Source organism: Rhipicephalus sanguineus, chromosome 7 (assembly GCF_013339695.2).
Source record: "Rhipicephalus sanguineus isolate Rsan-2018 chromosome 7, BIME_Rsan_1.4, whole genome shotgun sequence".
In the NCBI taxonomy this organism is placed as follows: domain Eukaryota; kingdom Metazoa; phylum Arthropoda; class Arachnida; order Ixodida; family Ixodidae; genus Rhipicephalus; species Rhipicephalus sanguineus.
The window spans coordinates 131,176,311-131,194,616 of NC_051182.1; the positions used below are offsets into that span (position 1 = coordinate 131,176,311).

The 18,306-nt window shown below is 46.3% G+C and overlaps 1 protein-coding gene across 1 annotated transcript in view; it reads right to left on the reverse strand.

Moving 5' to 3' along the window:
- The window catches only part of LOC119399955 (uncharacterized), a 96,013-nt gene that overhangs the window by 30,042 nt on the left and 47,665 nt on the right, over positions 1-18,306 (reverse strand). Inside the window, exon 2 of the mRNA XM_049417512.1 lies at positions 8,619-8,946. Coding sequence (XP_049273469.1) covers positions 8,619-8,946 — 328 coding nt within the window. The remainder of the gene's footprint in view (positions 1-8,618; positions 8,947-18,306) is intronic.

An 18,306-nucleotide genomic window follows, 5' to 3' on the forward strand; every position in this document is an offset into this window, starting at 1 on the left:
GAAGCGGTAATCTCGGAGGCCACGGTTTAACTTGACGAAAGCGGATCGAATGGCTTTAAGAGAGCGTTTTTAAGTACACTCGCGAGCACGCTTAGCGTGAACACGGGAGCGTGCGCTGCACAGTGCTTTCAGCGACTACACAAACACAAAGCTCTGCGCATGCGCAGTTCATGGCGTGGTTATTTTACTATCGCGTATAATCGGTGGGTGCCTTCGACGAAGCTGCGCTCAGGTGTGGCGGTGCGCGCATTGGTGAAATAGTCTCGCCGCTAACGCACTGCGCATTTGCAAATATTCGTGTTGGTGTCGGTAGGCGTCGCTGACAGCGCTGTACGGCGTACCTTAAATAACATCATGGTTTTGTGCCTTGATTGTGACTGCAATTCCGACCACATCACATCTATGCTTATATTTTGTAGTAATATTCGTTGTATCGTTCGCGATTTATACAATTAATAGTTTTTGAGCCATAGCGCTCAGCATTCAGATTTTTTTTTTTTGTAACACACGCTTGATTACGCCTGACCGCAGGACCATCGAAACGAGGGAGTTTGAAGATATTTTACGCAATGATTCGTACGCTGTGGCGCAAGGATTCTTCAGCACTACACGAACGCTAGTCATCGTGCAAAGTATGTAAGCGACCCAGTGGTGGGCACGGCTAGTGTGGCTGGTATGCCGTTTGGTGTTTTAAATACTTGTTATTTGGCGATAAAAATAACTTCCTTTTTTTTTTGTTCTCGGATGCACGAGTCCTGCCAATGTTGCTAGGAAAAATGAATCGGTCTTACATGCTTTTCCAAGTGCCAAATCCGGGATGTTCAAAAGGTAGGTAGCCAGCACAAACTGGACGTTTCTTTGTGTTTTTTTTGCCATATTTAGTGCTTCGAGTTTGAACTTTCTACAGCTTGCAGGTGCCCCTAAATACGCGTTCTGTGACGATATACAAAAAGTCAGCCTGGAAGCTTGTAGACACAGGTGCCCTATATTCAGAGGCGTGCGCGGCCGGGGCGTACCCAGAATTTTTTTCGGGTGGGGGGGGGGGGGTGTTGTTGAGGGGAGTTCAGCCAGACTTTTCGGGCGTTCGTGCGTGCGTTTGTATGTGTGCGTGTTATATGCACATTCAACATTGAAAATTTTGGGGGGTTTTGAATCCCCCCTCCCCCAGACCCCCCAGCCACGCCTATGGTTTCTCCGCTGGGTGGGGGAGGGGTCGAAGTTAGAGTCACTGGAAAATCAGAGTACCGCAAAGGTAGGCTGCACGCGGGCAACATTGGGTGGCGGCGGCCATGTCCCTTCCAGACCGTCCGGCGCGTTGCTAGCGTGTGTTGAGAAGTGACCGATCTTTTAGCCTCAGTGCCGTGTTACGCTCGGCAGAACGGCATTATGTGTGTGTGTTTCTTCAAGAGGATATTAGAAGTGATTTCGAGTCATCGACAGGTATGGATCGACTGCGCGGTTAGCGGTGTAACTAATGAAACGTACGGCGAATGTAAACATAGTTGTATTAGCGCAGTGACATTGTGCGAGATGCCATTTACTTCGACATTTGGTGAATCTTGACTGTTTGCGCTAGCTTTGCAGTCGGTGTTCAGGTTCACTGCACTCGAGAACGTTATCGAACATCGAGAACATTCAACATTGCGTCCTTCGACTGATTGCTGACGCATAGCTTGCTTGCGCACCGTGCTTGCTGTTCAACTGGTTGACATGTGTAATAGAAGTTGTGTGTGTACGGTAATTGGAAGTTGTGCGCGACGTCTTGATTCGGAACGCCAGCAGCCGAACGCACGGGCGAATCGGCGTGCGGTAGGTACATTCAACATTGCGTCCGTCGACTGATTGCTGACGCATAGCTTGCTTGCGCACCGTGCTTGCTGTTCAACTGGTTGACATGTGTAATAGAAGTTGTGTGTGTACGGTGTAATTGAAAGTTGTGCACGACGTCTTGATTCGGAACGCCAGCAGCCGAACGCTCGGGCGAATCGGCGTGCGGTAGGTAGGTGCGATACGTAGAAAATAGGCCATCAAAAATTATTGACATCACTACTTAATTGTTTCATTTCCTATTTCTTGTCTCCTTAATATTCCCAACGTTGCAATGAATTCGCAAATATGTTACTGTGTTCTGACAAACAGTTCTTTTTTTTGCGTTGCCAGCGCGTAAACAGCTGGGTTCGGTTTCTGCACTGCTGCACTTTTTTTTTCATAATGCACTCTTATTAAAACTTCCTCGGCACGGTGCTTTGTTCTTTTGATCAGAAATAGCACATCCCGGAATTTTTAAAGCGCATGCTACTGCAACACAGTATGTATATAGACCTAGGGCTCGCATAAAATCGACTCCTTCAAAGCGTGGGATCTGTTTTTTTTTTATGCTGTGACCATTTCTCACCAACTATACAGTATTTTAATGGTACGCTCGGTGCAATGCAGCATTAGCAGCATTTTTTTGTAACAAATGTAAAAATACGCTTGATACATTGCCTTATACCAAGTTTATCAACAGAGTTCCACGCTTCTGTTTTGTGCAATGCCAATATCATGCCACAATTGCCTTCAAGGTATACCAGTAAACAGTTATTATTTTAATAAATCTTCGACTTCGTTCTCGTGCGTGACACGCTTATAGCTCGGATAGCATGCGTAATCTGTTCAACAGATCGAGATATAAACAGCCGAGCAAATAAAAAGGTATGTAGTTTTCAATATCGCTGACCATAGCGAACCGAAAAGGTGAAGTATCCTGTCGCATAAGATCTTTTCCAGCAAAGTTAGTGTAGTTCACTGCAGGAAGGAGTGTTATTCGAGGGAGGCGAATTCGTTCAGGGCAACTATGCAGCCACGTAGAACGGCGCTCTTTGACATTAATTTTTCCCACACGGCAAACGAGATTCCCAGAGTAGTTCACCAGTAACGTTCGATTGATGGTGAGCTACTCTCTTCTGGCATCTGCATGCAGTGGCGTAGCCAGAGAGCGGCACGCCGGGCCCGTGCCCCCCCCCCCTCCCGAAAAAAATGTCTGCTTACGCCCCTGTCTGCATGACGCGTTTAAAAAAGCGACGAAGTACTTCTGGGGACCGTGGTACTGCTAAATGTCCGGCCACGCTCTGCATTGAACGCGCCTGCACCCAAAGCGCTTGGAAGGGATATGGCGGCGAGAGGTCACGTGATGCAAGTAAGCCAATCGCGTCGGCGGCGGCGCGCGGAAAACAGATGCGATACTCTGAAATTTTTCCAGTGACTCTAGTCGAAGTTTGACCGCAGCGCCCCCTTCTCTTCCCGACCCCCTCCCATTATGACCCTTACGATGCAAATTACCTCGTGTTTTAGGCTTTATAGCCCCCCCCCCCCTTCCCCCCCGTGAGTTGGATGCTGCCAAGTTATGAAATGCTGAACGGAATTTACAACTTTGAAAGTAACTATAGGCACAAAAATATGCGAGAACCAAAGAAATTAATGGCAAATCTTCTGTTTCTAATTTACTTGGTTTTGTGTTCGTGATAATTAATGGCTACTTGTAATCTTTGTATTGCTGTATTTTCTACGGAATAAGAGAGGTATTGGTGGTGCGTTAATGTGTGTTCAATTCATAATTTTCGCTCTAAACGTCTTGGACAGACGAATATACTCGATTTCAGGGGTGTTTAGGTATCGATTGCGTGATAGCTTGTTTTTTTTTCCTGTTTGTGGGCTAAATAACTCTGTTACATTGTACATTACTAACAGTTGCATGCAGTGCGGCAGTAACTGTTTGTGTGAGATTGTAACATTGCTGTTGTATCCTCTTAGGATCTCGTGCCCAGCAAGGACATATCACAGTTGAAATGTCACGCTGGTGCACAAGTCTGGCGGCAGTTTTAACAAATTGCCCATAATGCGCAGCAGAACGCTGCGTGTGAAGACATGAAAGACCGTATACCTGCAAGAAAGGTTATACGCTACAAGAAGCTTCAGAAATTTGGCTATGGCGACCTCCAAGGTAAAGGTACGTGTTCTTCCGTACTGCACGTTGCATAAAGGTTACCTTGTAGCATTTGATTTAGAAGGGCGCAGAAATGTGTTCCTTACTAAATGTTACAGGAGTTTAAGTTACTGTGTAACATTAACTTATAGGCACATACAAATGTAAAAAACGTGCCCAATTTTTTAGATGTTACCTTGCTTACAGCGTAGGCCTAACGGGAAAATGAAAGAATGAATGATGGTGACGATGTAGTGATAAGCTGACTTACTATGTGCTATTATGGGCACATTCAGCCACATAATCTTAAATAAATAATTTAACACCTACCGCTGCTCTGTTCCTGCTCAGATTTCGCAGATATATACATCCACGACGGCGTGCCTCATAATTGAGTCGTGGTTTCAGCTTGCAAAGCCCCAGCACCTATCAAGGCGAAAGCCTTAGATGCCTCATCAAACGGGAAGTGACCGTAGGCGGTGTCTGCTTCAAGACGAAGTACTGCAAAAAGCCATCATCATGTGATGACGTCATAGATAAAAAATTCGTGACGTCACCATGGCGTCACGTAACGTGACGTCACATGATGAAGTCATCACATGACGTGTTCGCTTCGTAAAAGATGGGCTCATGCTGGAGCCAGTGCAAAACCACGTTAGATGCAAATACTTACGGGGTAGAGGTACAATCGACTGAGGAGAAAACAAGATGGATTTTGCCTACCGAGTCGTATTAGGCGAATCCTGTGACTTTTGAAATTAAACTTTTCGCGAAATTTGAGTAAGAGCGGCGGTGTAAGCGCTAAATCTTGTTTTCTATGATAATAAGTGAAAGATGCCAGTCTCCGCAGTTTTGGGATAAGAGGAATTACCGTATGTAGTTCTTAAGAAGGGTGGGAACTCGCGCTTGTGACAACTCTCCGCCATCGCAGTACGAAGTGAGTTCAGGTATGAAGGAATCACTGAATTCTGTTTCTTGTATTCCTACAAAAGCTTTTGCTGTAACACCCAATACGCCCTTCCCGGCTTCGCACGCAGTGGCGGAGATTCTAAAGCTGGTGTGGTCTTTCTTTATTGCGAGGGCAATGTTTATTTCGTGCCGGCGGTGGCCGGCATCGCATGAGCGGTAAGCGATGCGGAACGCGAGCACGTTCGAAGTGCTGGACTCGGAAAGCGTGTCGAGAGAAAAAAAAAAAGAAAAATGTGCGCCGACGCTCGTCTTGGTGTCATAGAAGACTTAGGTGCATTGCAGCGTTTCTTTCACGACAGACTGTATTGGATCAAGCGAAATGATGACGCAATGGCGCCTATTTCACCGAGGGTTAACTTAGCATCATCGAGCGATGATACGATGTGAAATTAACTGCATGGTTACTTAATGTAACATTAAATGTTATTGACAAGGTGTGAAGTTACCTCGGAAGTTACTGTAACCTCAGAAGTGACCGACGGGGCAGTGAGAAGTTGCCTCAGAGGTTACTCGAAGTAACCTCAAGTGTTATCGATGCTACGATGAGAAGTTACCGCGGAAGATGGTCAGTGTAACCTCCATGTGATCGATGATGCGATATGAAGTTGCCCCAAAGGCTACTCAGTGTAACCTCACTGGTGATCGACGATGCGACGTGAAGTTACCTGAGATGTTACTCGTAACCTCAAACGTAATCGATGATGCGTTGTGAAGTTACCTCAGACGTTAGTCAGTGTAACCTCAAAGGTGATAAATGATGCGATGTCAAGTTACCTTAGAGGTCAGTCAGTGTAACCTCAAAAGTGTCCGATGATGCGATATGAAGTTACTTACCCCAGAGGTTACTCAGTGTAATCCCAAAGATGATCGATGATGCGACATGAAGTTAGATTCAAGGACTTCTCAATGTAATCTCGAAGGTTATCTGCCTACGACCTGTGATGCCAGATTTGTAATCAACAGCAATGACCGCAAAAGTTTTCAGTACATGATAACTCTGGTGACCTCAAAAGTTGTTGGTGTAGTCGTTCTGAAATGTGTCTATAGATTCGCTTGCGTTTTCTCTAGACGTTCTAGTGGAAACGTAGACTTTCTTGTAGTCACGAGTACATTTTCTGTTGAGAAGCAGTTGCATGCCACGGTTGATGTGTTTAAGGATCACGCATATGACTTCGAATGTCGGTACCTACAGCCTCATTTGTCTTTCGAATTTTCCTTTGCGATTACATGAATAGCAAACGTAGTTGGAATTGGGTGCGTTTGTCCAGCGGAAATCACACATCTGATAACGTCGCTAATCGCACTACTCAAAAACCAAAATCAACAATCAGGACAATGCTGCGGTAAGTACTTGAGAACTGCACAAGCGCGTGGCTTAAGTCGCTAACTTGTAGCTTGTAATTTGTCTAGTGTAGGCGTTTTGGCTGCAGCCAACTGAATACTTCCCACAGAACCTGTTACAATATGCTTAATAGTGGAGACACAGTGCAGCTTTTCGTGTATAGTATGCTTATTTTTTAAAATTTTGACGTCATTTGTGGAACGGCTGAGGCTCATCCTTTGAAAAACTACGCTTTCAACGTCACGTCATGGGTCAACGCATTGCAAGCTTTCTGTTATCCGTGAGGCGTTGATTTGGTGTGCTGGAACGAACCTTGGAAGCAACGATTGAATCAGCTGCCAAGTCTTGCTTTCCTTGTTAGGACTAGAAGAAACGCGCTATAAACGCAGCAGTACCGGTGAGGACGCTACTAGCGGTGAGCTGTCAGCAGCTGGCAGACTTCTCATCGATAAATACGGAAAGGAACGCGGTTTGCTCTAACACGGAACTCGCCTTATAATCACTCGCAGAAAAAGAAAACAATATTCGCTTCTCTGGCACACGTCGTCTGCTGGCCCCTTCAGCAAATGGCAGACGAAACCAACCAACAGACGAAGCAGAAACGAAACAGACGGAAATAGCAGACGACGTTCGTCGTCTGCTAAACCGCCTGGAGCCGTCTTTTCCTGCGCGCACACCATCAAACCTTGACCGGTGGTGGTCATGCTCGCGGGGAGACGAGCGTGCCAGCGCGAGCATCTCTTAAACACAGGGAAGGTGGGGTCAGGGCGGCGGCTAGTGAGTGAGGAGTTGGGAAGTGAACAGTTGTGGGGGGCGCGCCGGCAGCAGCAGCGTACGACGCGCTGAAAAAAGCAGACGTGCCATATCTAGCAGACGACGCGGTCGGTACCGGGAGCAGACGACGTGATGATCACCACTGACGCCCGCGGCGCCCTCTGTTCCGAGGCACCAGCAACGGCGCTAACGAGTTCGAGGGCTTTCACGTCGGGCACTGACTTAGACGTGACAGGCGGATGCTCTTACGACTGGACTCTGTAATAAAGACGATAAATAGCGAAGCTAGCAGCACTTTACTGGGTAAAGCGGGCATTCGGGCGCGCATACGGCTGTGTCTGACGCGCCCAGTGGCCGAACGTGTTTTTTGCTGGGCCGCGCAGCTTCCGAGGCCGGCACACGATGCGGCGTTCGCTTCCTCGATTTGATTCTCCTTCTGTTTGCATCAGCTGTAACTGGGCGCAATTGAAGCCGTAGTGTGAATCTGTAGTGTGAACAGTCCGACACCCAAGGAAAGACATACGCCGTTATTTGCTATTCGCTTTCGCGACCCCGAAACGTCGTTTTCTGGGTGTAGCGATCTGCGCCTATACGGTCTTGACATGCAATATATTGCTCGTTTGTTTGTTGGTGAATATGCTTAGAGCGGCTACCTGTCTTTATGGGGTGTCAGGAATTCATTATCGAGAAAATGCATAGCATTTGCAGTTGTGGTGAAATTATTGAGGGATTGCCGAATTAGAAAGTATTTACCGTCCCCTGACGAGGGGTGGGAAGCTTCCACGACGTAGGTATTTCTGAGCCAACGAAGTGTTCTCAGTAGAGGTGAAACAAGCATATGAATGTGCTGTCCACGAAAATGTTCTGATCAAGGTATTCAAAAAGCTGATATGGTTTCCTTTCTAGATATACTCACGTTAGAGAGATTCGGCGAGGATTACACCTTAAGGATGGATCGCATCGTATTTCACGCACTATGATCATCATCAACGATGTTGATATCCATAAGTGCACGATGTCGTCACAGTATGTATGAATCTTCGCGTGAGGCCCAACATTAGAAAGTGCATTCTGTGGCAAACACAACTCTCGCTTTGGAGATTGCGCGAGTGTCGCCACACTATGCAGGGTTCGCATTGTCACCATTGAAGGCCCCCCTTTAGGTCACGGCAGCGGGTCATAGTAATAATATCTGGTGTTTAACGTCCCAAAACCACGATATGATTATGAGAGACGCCGCAGTGGAGGGCTCCGGAAATTTCGACCACCTGGGGTTCTTTAACGTGCACCTAAAGCTAAGTACACGGGCCTCAACCTCCATCGAAAATGCAGTCGCCGCGGCCGGGATTCGATCCCGCGACCTTCGAGTCAGCAGTCGAGCGCCATCACCTCTACCGTCCATCCCATTCGAAGAACAATTTGGAGAACACTCCTGAAGCTTCTCTTCCCATCGTACCTGAACGATCGCGGCGCCACGATTTCCCCTGGTGACACCACTACGAAGCTGTTTAACGATGTCTGCGAGGCCGGTGAAATAAGTTCGCACAGATGCGCGTGTGTTATACTCACGTCGAGCGGTCTCGCGTTGGACATGAACTCGATGGGGATCTTGAAGAGGGGCGACAGCACGGCCGCCTGCTGCTGCGCGGGCGTCTTGTTGCGCACGAACGTGCTGACGTAGTAGATGGGCGAGTCGCGCATCGAGTTGCGCATCGAGGCACGCATCGAGGCTCGCTTCCACAGGGATCGCAGAAAGGACGACGCAACCAGGGCTCCTCCCGAACCGGCGCCATTGCTGCTTCTGCCGGTGAGGAATCCCGAGGCACCGTGGGAGCCGCAGAGGACTAGCAGGAGCGCCAGGAGTAGACCCAGGGACCACAGCTGCGAGGGCTTGCACCTGCAACGAAGGGTCCCGATTGAAACGGAAACTTTAGAGAATTACTCTGTGGTCACTCAAGGCTGTTTAGTGTTCTACACTCATCTTCGAGTGTTTACATAACTGCATGGGCGGGTGTAAGGAACCGAAGGTGGTCATACTTAATCCCGAGTCCCTCAATACGGCGTCTCATAATGAAATCATAGTTTTTGCATGTAAACCCCGACGTGGTTACGGTGCTCGGCTGCTGACCCGAAGGCCGCATGTTCGATCCCAGCCGCGGCGGTCGCATTTCGATGGAGACGAAATGCTAGAGGCCCGTGTAATGTGCGAACACCGGATGATCAAAATTTCCGGAGCCCTCCACTACGGCGTTCCTCATCATCATATCGCAGTTTTGAGACGTACAACCTGAACAGTGATTATTATTTTATTATTATTTTATTATTATTATTATTATTATTATTATTATTTCGTCAGTCGAGGGGTTCTTTCAAATTTACATAAATCCAAGTAAACTTTTTTTTTTGCATTTCGCCCCCATCTTCATGCAGCCGCAGTGGCCGGGAATCGAACCCGCGTCATCGAGCTTGAAGTCCAACATCTTAGCCGTCAATGTGCCACAGAGGGTGAATACGCCTAGGACCGCAGAGTTGCAGAGTGCTGCAGTGCTGCAGAGCACGTTGTGTTGGCTGGAAATCGAAGCGTACGCCACTTAATACACGAGGAACTTAAAGAAATAAACGTGTGCATAGTCAAGCGGCTTTATAACCAAGCGCACAGGGCTATCAAAACACTTTATGTACCAGTCACTTCGTTGCAGTAACCACGCGCGGTAGTTCTCGGAGCCCTCTGTTGTTTACAGGCAACTGAATTGTTGATGCGGTCTAATGTATATAATATATTTACTCTAATACATCCGATAATTCGTTATATCTCTATTGTCTCAGGTTATTATCATATAGGTTTACGCGGGGTGCAGAGCCTTCGTGAACCTTCGCTCACATCAAGGTGTATCAAGGATTCACGGGGGTTCACAAAAACATATATCGAAATGTCGATGTCACGAATTCGTATATACCAGTTTTCGTATACAACGGTATCAGGTTATAACGATTTAGCGTGCGACGCGAATGTCCTTACAATGAATATCGAATGTGGCAAACGCATTTTCGAGTTGGATGAGGCTTCGTTACAACGAGGTCCAATTAACGCGTATCTCGAAGTTGTCGAAAGGCGTTTGAAATGATTCTTTCATCTCGCCGAAGGTGTTCATCCGCCACGTTTTTTCGCTTCACGTAAGCTGTACAGGCAGGGGCAGCGCTAGCTTAACGAGCGTACGTTGCTTCAGTAGTCAAGCGTAAACGCATGCGCCGTCCGCCTTTCACCTCATACGGAACGACGAACCGTAACCGACGCACGCGTGACACTAAAAGCGCATGCGCAGTCGGTGCACACCCTGTAGGCAGCTAGTGGCCGCGCTCGGTCGTATTACGCCAAAGACAATGTTGCGCGAAGGAGCTGTCACGCTATTTGCAGATTCCGGGCTTCGGAGCTCGCGTTGTAGGCGTCATCCATCCATCCATCCTGTGTGCGTGAGGCCGGAAACGACGATTTCGAAAGTGTCGCTGGAGTTCACGTGACCTGAGCGCGGGATTCACACGTTGGAAGTGAAGGAATAGTTTATTGTAATGCGAAGCATTCTGTGGGAAATGAAATTGGGAAACGCTTCAGAAGGGGCTTTTAGGTCAGGGTAAAAATGTATATACATTTTACAAGATGAAATATGAAGGAAAAGCTTCAGTGACGCGTAATAACACATATTAGCTATCATAACACTGTAATCAAAACAATGTACACGCAGTAATTAATGTTGAATAAGTGTGTGACTGTGCGAATGCCACCGAATTTACTGGCATAATACGAAGACTGACTAATGTTTTCTGGTATTGGTGGGATGGTGGGATAATCTCGGCTATTGCAGGCTAATATTTCCCAGTATTGGCTGCCTGTTAGCTACGGAATTTTTGTGAACAATGTTCTTATGGCCCATATTTTCAAAAAAAAAAGAATGCGTGCATGTGAGACTTGTTCATAAGAGCAAGTGCCAGAGTTTCTAGGATCTACTCTACTCTACGCAAGTTGCAGCCCATGCTGCTGTTCGCAAGTATGGACGCACTGGTTCAGCCACTAAGGCGGTAGAGCACGTGGTGATGATGATTACTATTTCTCTTCTCATTAACACAAAACCCACTGTGGGGATATGCCACGAACCAGGCGGTATCATTGAAGGCGCCAAATCGATAATAACTCTGAAGGTGTGTCAACTTTGCTTTGTCCTTTCTGCTACCAAACACCATCTTCGGAAACACGGGGCAGCACGACAACGGCGACGTCGACGGCTTGATTGATTCATCTCTAGCATAAGTGTAACTGCTATATCGCCGTGGAAAGCGTTTTGTGTCAGTGCACTGTAAGCCGTGTCGACTTGTCGACGCGAAACGACTTCACGAAATGATAGTTGAGATTCGACGCGTCACTGTGGCCCAGTGTAAGGTTCAGTGAACGGAACGTCGGATCCAAGAAGTGCGTCATCGCCGCGGTGGCGCAATGGTTATGGTGCTGAGCTGCTGATCCTAAAGGCGCGGGTTCGATACCGGCCACAGTGGTCGCATTTCGATGAAGGCGAAATGCTAGAGGCCCGTGTATTGTGCCATGTCAGTGCACGTCCAAGAACCACAGGTGGTCGTAATTATCCGGAGCTTTTCACTACGGCATCTCTCAGCCTGAGTCGCCTTGGGACGTTAAACCCCACAAACCGACCAACAAGTGCGTCGTTCTGTTGTCCAAGTACACGACCGGAACTCTGGTAGTTCCAAAAGTGGGAGAGCAAGAAAAAAAGAAAACTGACGCCCCCTGGTGTGGGCATGATAAAAGAGGTGTTGCGGTTCTCGGAAAACCCGATGATGCCTCTTTTTTCTAGAGTTCCATGAAAGTGAGAGACTTTCACGGCTCAATGGCTACCGGCGACGTTAGGATGAGACGAAAACGAACGCTTTGAGGCGGCAAGGCTTAAGGTGGTAGCAGACGACAGGACATCTGTTGAAAAACAATGGGCATTCGAAAAACGAGCAGCAGGAGACTGTAAGCCAGGCGTACACAACGAAAGAGCTGCGCCAGAACGTAAAACGGAATGGCGACTTAAGCGATTCACTTTCTTCGCTTTCAGTTTCCGTTCCACGCAAAGAACCCATCTCGGGGTTCTTTTTTAGCTCTACAGCGTTCTTTGCTGGCGGCGCGAAAGTTGTTATTAAAAGGTCTCCGATCGGAGCAATGCATGCAGTCCTCTGTCTTCGAGCAGCTTGACAGACGGACGGTACCCGCCCTGCAGACGAAGGTGATTGTCGTCTGCTCCCACGCGTCACGTCACACGCTTGGCTGCGTCACGTGACAACAGGCGTGCGCAATCGTTTGTGCCGAGCGCTTAGAGTGCCGGACGAAGTTATCGCCTGCTTCTTTCTTTTTGTCTTTGGTCTGAAACGACGAGAAGCATTTAAATAAGTGTGTACTCCGATGGCTGTTTAGTATGGAAGGAGGATACGAGGACGGTGACATCGCGACAGACGGGGAGAGGAGCACACACATTCGTCACGCGGTGGTTTCCGTGGTTACGGGCAAAAGAAACGTAACTAGGTAAAAAAAAAGATAGAGGTAGGGTGAATACAGATATGGTGGGAAGGCGGGCAAAGTGGTAGGCGGGTGGGTAGGTATTTCGCGGTGACTGTCGGAAAGCAGACGACCACTTTTCCGGAGAAAAGAAGAAAATCGTCTGCTACTTGCAGGCGACTCGAAAGACGTCGTCTGCTACTAGCGATGGCGACTAAACGCCAGAGGATATGCACCGAACCGTGAAATAACCGTCACGCGCTTCTGTCATGGCGGTCGAGTCACATCTGTCGCAGGAGCTAAAGGGTTGGGTCTTCAAGTCTGCCATTGCTATTTAACTTCATTGTTTTTATTCGCAACAAATGGAAACGGGGCCAATTCACCGGCAAATGAGGCGGGGATGCGTTATCTTCACTTTTAAATACTTCTAATAATTTTCAATTAACTTGGCTTGGTGTAGCCAACAGCAGCCAACAGTAAGCAACAGTAGCCAAGAAAAGCCAACAGTAGCTAACATTAGCTGCCATCATCATCAACATGACCACGCCCACTCAAGGACAAAGGGCTTGTTTTTCCAAGCGAACAATCAGTGCTTGTACAATCCAAATACTTTACAGCCGTAACAAAACTCGTACACTCTTCACCCACATTGATACGCTTGACGCTAATGATTTAAAACTACAGAAACGACCTCAAGCCTCGTCTTAACGGTAAATTACTCACTTTCGTTCACTCTGAAGCAGGGATTTCGATGTTCCTTCTGATACACCAGCCCGCGGTATTATCAAAACGACGCATTGTGTAATATATGATGTGAGAGATATCACTGTGACTATTCTGCTCGCACTATTGAAGAAGCCTACATACATCGATGGGTTTAAAGGATGGCCGCGTGGCGGACCCAGTTGTTACTGAAAAAAACATGCTCAACTGTTACTATAAAGGAAGCTGTGGAAAGTCGGTCTTATCGTCAAAAAATACTAAGACATGTAATGATGCTAACGTTCACATCTCGGGTAAAACTAATATTAAACTGTATGTTAGGTTCTAATTTCGATTAGAAGCCGTTTATATCCGCATGCGCAGTGCTGAACAGTTGTGTTTGTCGCTAGTCCGCTAAAAAAGGCAATGGCACTGACGAAAATGTCGAAAACATGTTTGATGTGCATCTTAAAACTTGTGCATCTTTGAAACGTTTGCTTCACATTGAGTAATACAAGCATTACGTGTTCTTCTAGTAAAGCGTGTTGGAATGCTGGACCTTCACTCTTGTAGCCACCATATCGTAATGGAGTTGAAAGAAATTCGTTGCCGGGCTATTTGGTTCAAAATCTTAAATACTGGATAGCGCGAATTCCACACAGATACATCTGTGTCCTTTCTTTGTCCTGTATCGAATTCGCGCTATCCAGTATATAAGGTAATGGAGCACTTCTTTTGTTGTGTTGTATTTTCCATTTGTTCCGTGCTTTGCATGGAATCGTTGATGTTATCATATCTGCAGACAGTTCTCCAACGGAGTTGGCGTTCTCTAAGCTTTACGAAACTCCTCGAAGATTTCGAAATTTTTAGTCTTCGTGGTTCTGACGAATCCCCAAGAAGTCTAGTGAAACTTTATGCGCTTGTTCCTCATCTGTACGTTACTGTAATCATCATCGTCCGTTCGTCTATCCATCTTCATCGTCTCCGGGTGTGCTCATCACCATCGTGTCCGTGGAGCTTGTTCGCTCCCGAGTTCGCGACCAAAGAAACGTCGTTCCAACCGAGACTTCATAATATGTATGTGTTTTGAAACGTGTTAAGCAGTGCTTCTGCCTCTATTTTGGGGCATTTTGTGTTCTGAATATTTGTCGCCTTTACGTAATGTAAGTTTGTGCTTTGCTTACCGTTATCAAATCCTGTTTGCGCTATCTCTTTCAATGTTTTCTTTTTGGCAAATATGACATAACTGGCACCATCTCTGTACCAGCATCTAAATTATTCGGGCGAACAAAAAATGCACCGCTTAGTAAATTCGGGAACAAATAGTAATTGTTAGGGTTTAACGTCTCAAAACCACAATATGATTATGAGGAACGTCGTACTTGAGCGCTCCGGAATTTTCAACTACCTGGGGTTCTTTAACGTGCACCCAAATCTAAGTACACTGAGGAACAAAGATAATGAACAACACAAAGGATGCCCGTTCGTGTTAATGTTGCGTTACTACGTCACTTCAGTATATCTATGACGTCCGTTCCCAGTTTAAATCTGATTTATACGTACACTCGTACGTACTATGCGTACAAATGGACGTGAATGCTCAAATAGAGAAGGAACGTACTGGGCGTTTCCCTAAGCGTACAACCACTTCAGCTCAATAAATTCTAATCTAGAACCCTAACCGCACACTCTTCTTTCCTTCCTTGCGGGTTGTAAAAGAAACCCGGACACCTTTTGAGTTCGATTAAGTTGGCAATGGAACGTGGACCGGAACGCCGCCTTGGTGGTATTTCTTCGGAGCTGCCACCCCCCCCAGGTCATAAAAGTCGCGACGTTTCGGCTTATCGCTCTCCCCTCTCGCTACGCGGCGCCACCGTCTGAACGCTTCAGAAGTTATTCCCTCCCACGCCGCGAGGCGCGCAGTGTTGCAGAAGTTAAGCAGAAGTAAAATAAGTTAGAGCGCTCTGCTTTTCGATTTTTTTTTCTGCAGAAGTTGTAGTTTGCCGTCGTCTTCTGCATATGTCTCTTTCACTCTCATTCGCTAACCAGTTCTTACGTAGCCGTAGTGTAGTGGTAGTCTGTGGTTTCGAACACAGCATTCCGCTTTGTTAGCAGCACGAGATCGGGACGTTTCGGTATGCATGTGGGTGTTGTTGTGGGTGTTCGAACGTCACTCAATCTAGGCACGTACCCGCCCCCTGCAGTTATATTTTTGTCTTAATTGTAATGCTAGGTTTCCGTGGAAACACAATCGTGTGGTTTTCAGGTATCTTGTGTTGAAACGGGTGGCCTTAAGCCGCGCAGTCTTGGAGCGCAGAAATGATCATTCGCACATTCGACTCATATTAGTCAGTCATGCAGTTTAAACTTTCTCCTTTGTGTTGCCCTCTCTTTCTTAACATTACCCAGTCCCTGCGGTGGTTAAATGTTAATACTTAGTTGCAACAGTGTTCTGGCACACAGTTATGATCTATGACTTGTTTGCTGACTATGGATATATTTTATGCTCTTTGTGCCATGAGAGCATTATCAAGATATTTAACATCAATATGTGATTCGGGGTTCGTGTCACAGAGTTGCGTGATCGTCAGCGGTAGGGCTTTGAGTTTGTTTTTCTTGGAAAAAGGTCGGAAAGCGGGTGATGCTTTTCCTTAAGGCAACGAGCCAAGCTCACGGTGATGCAACTCTTGTTTGTGCACTCGTTCGTTTGAAACTACGCATGTGGGCTGATTTTATCTGTGCTTCGATAAGGGAATGCGAGTCGCATGCAGAAATTACGCGCAACAAGCCAACGGCCGATCCGTGCTTAGTCTTCGTTTTGAAATGATGACCGATGACGACGGTTGCGTAGGGAATGAGCGATGTGGTGAAGTGCGCTTGGAAGTAAGAAAATAGCTGCTATGCATGACATGACCTTGCATGTTCCACGCAAGGCCGCAGGGAGTGATCTTCGACAGTTAGAACGTGAAAACACTCATGTGCTTAGATATAGGCTTACGGTAGGAGTGTGCGAATAGCGAATTTTAGAACCGAATGGAATAGCGATGAGGACACCGAATCTAATACCAATCTAATACTATTCGAATAGTTTCCGAATAGTAAGGCAACCATTTTCAAAGCAGCCTTAGAATGGTAATGAAACCATTTTCGAAACACCCCGAGAATTCTACAACACTTAATTTGAAAGAAACATTCACTAGCTTAAACAAAAGAAGGTTACGATTAGCACTTTTAACCGACCAAAAAAAAAAAAAAACTTGAGGGGACACTTAAGCTTCGCCTTTAAGAGTTGAACGCGATAGCGATATCCTGCCCCTATTGCGCACTTCGAACACTACGATTGTTTAAGAGAATGCGCGCACTAAGGTGTTTGCCTTATGTAATGGGTAGCATGCTTTAAACCAGGAGCAATTATGCGCGAGAAACTTTTTCGAAGTTGCGATGCACCCACTACGTGGTCTTAAGGGAATACGCGTAGTAATGTGTGTGCCTTTTGTAATGGGTGGCTGTCTTTAAACCACCAAGTCGTTATGATATTGACATGCTGTGACGCCCGATGGCAATGTATGCTTGTACCACGCAATATTACTGCGATATTACATCTCGTACTGCGACACCTGTATACAGGACGCGTATTTTTGGGAAGCATGAAAGTTACTTTCAATGCAGCTCCAAGCAGAGAGGTGGCTGTGTGGTAGAACACCTCCTTGCCACGCTGACGGCCTGGGTTCGATTCTCACTCGGACCCAATATTTTTATTATTTATTTTATTTGCAGCTTTTTCGATTTTTCGGTCACGGACAAGATGATTTTTCGCTCACAACCAACGGTGCCGACACCGACGCGGAATTTCTGCGATACGAGCTCTTTAACGCTATCGCGTTAAAACCCCATAATTTTGTAAACTGAGGCAAGCTCGTATACAGCAGCAACTGGAGCCTTAGCAATATTTTGTAACTTCAAGTTTAAATACAAGAGTGACTGTAGCATTCAAGGTGGCACTTTGTCAACAGCTTTTAAATAAAACTTATGTATAAAATAAACAATATTAATGAGTCAACATCCTCATGAATGTCAGGATGAAGATAGTCCCGTGAAACTTCGGGCTGCATGCATCTCAGTAACTCGATAATTAAAACAAGAAACGTTACCCCTCACTGGTCCAACGTTTTGTTGCTTTGAGGTTTTTTTTCATCGGTGCTTATTATTCGAAAAATAGTCGGTGTTTCCAACATGAAGTATTCCATTGGAGTAACGTATCGAATAGAACGCTATTCGATTCGTTGTTTGAAATTTTCGAATATTCGCACACTCTTAGCTTACGCTAAATAACCCTCGATTTCCATCGAAAGTTATCCTGGACACTCCATTATACCTTTGCAAAAAATTGCCTTAGATATTTCATAGACCGTCCACAAATGTCCTTGTAGGACGCTTTGCCTTTGAGTTCTATAATTCTGTGTAAAGTCTATCACATTATACACATAAATTTCATTATCAGGACAATTCATCGATTGTCTATAGAGCTCTTGTTATACCTTAGCCATTCCGCTGAGTTGTAAATTTCGCAAAATGTAGACAGTATACAGCCAAAGTTTATTATTAATGAAGCATATTTAATTTTGTCTGTAACGGTTTATATACAACACTAGACCAAATTTTATGCATTGTAGACTACTGCAAGTGATTTATCGTAACATTGAATGTATAGTTGACCATCCTGCATCGCGTGCCCCGACCTTTGTGAACTGGTTTTTTTCACTTATCTGGCATGCGTACATTTCCATATGAGCTAAGCTTATGGGGTTTGCCTTTATCAAGCGCGATTGACAGACTGAACTTAAAATGTTATCCTATCCGACACTAATTGCGTTAGAGAGAGAGAATTAAACTTTATTGTCTGAGCAGGCGCGCGTTCTCTTCGCCCAGAGGTAGGTGACTTCCTTATTCCAGGTAGCCATGGCTTCCAGCTGATGCCAGAGCCCTGTCCACCAGTCGGAGCTGGTCCTCAGG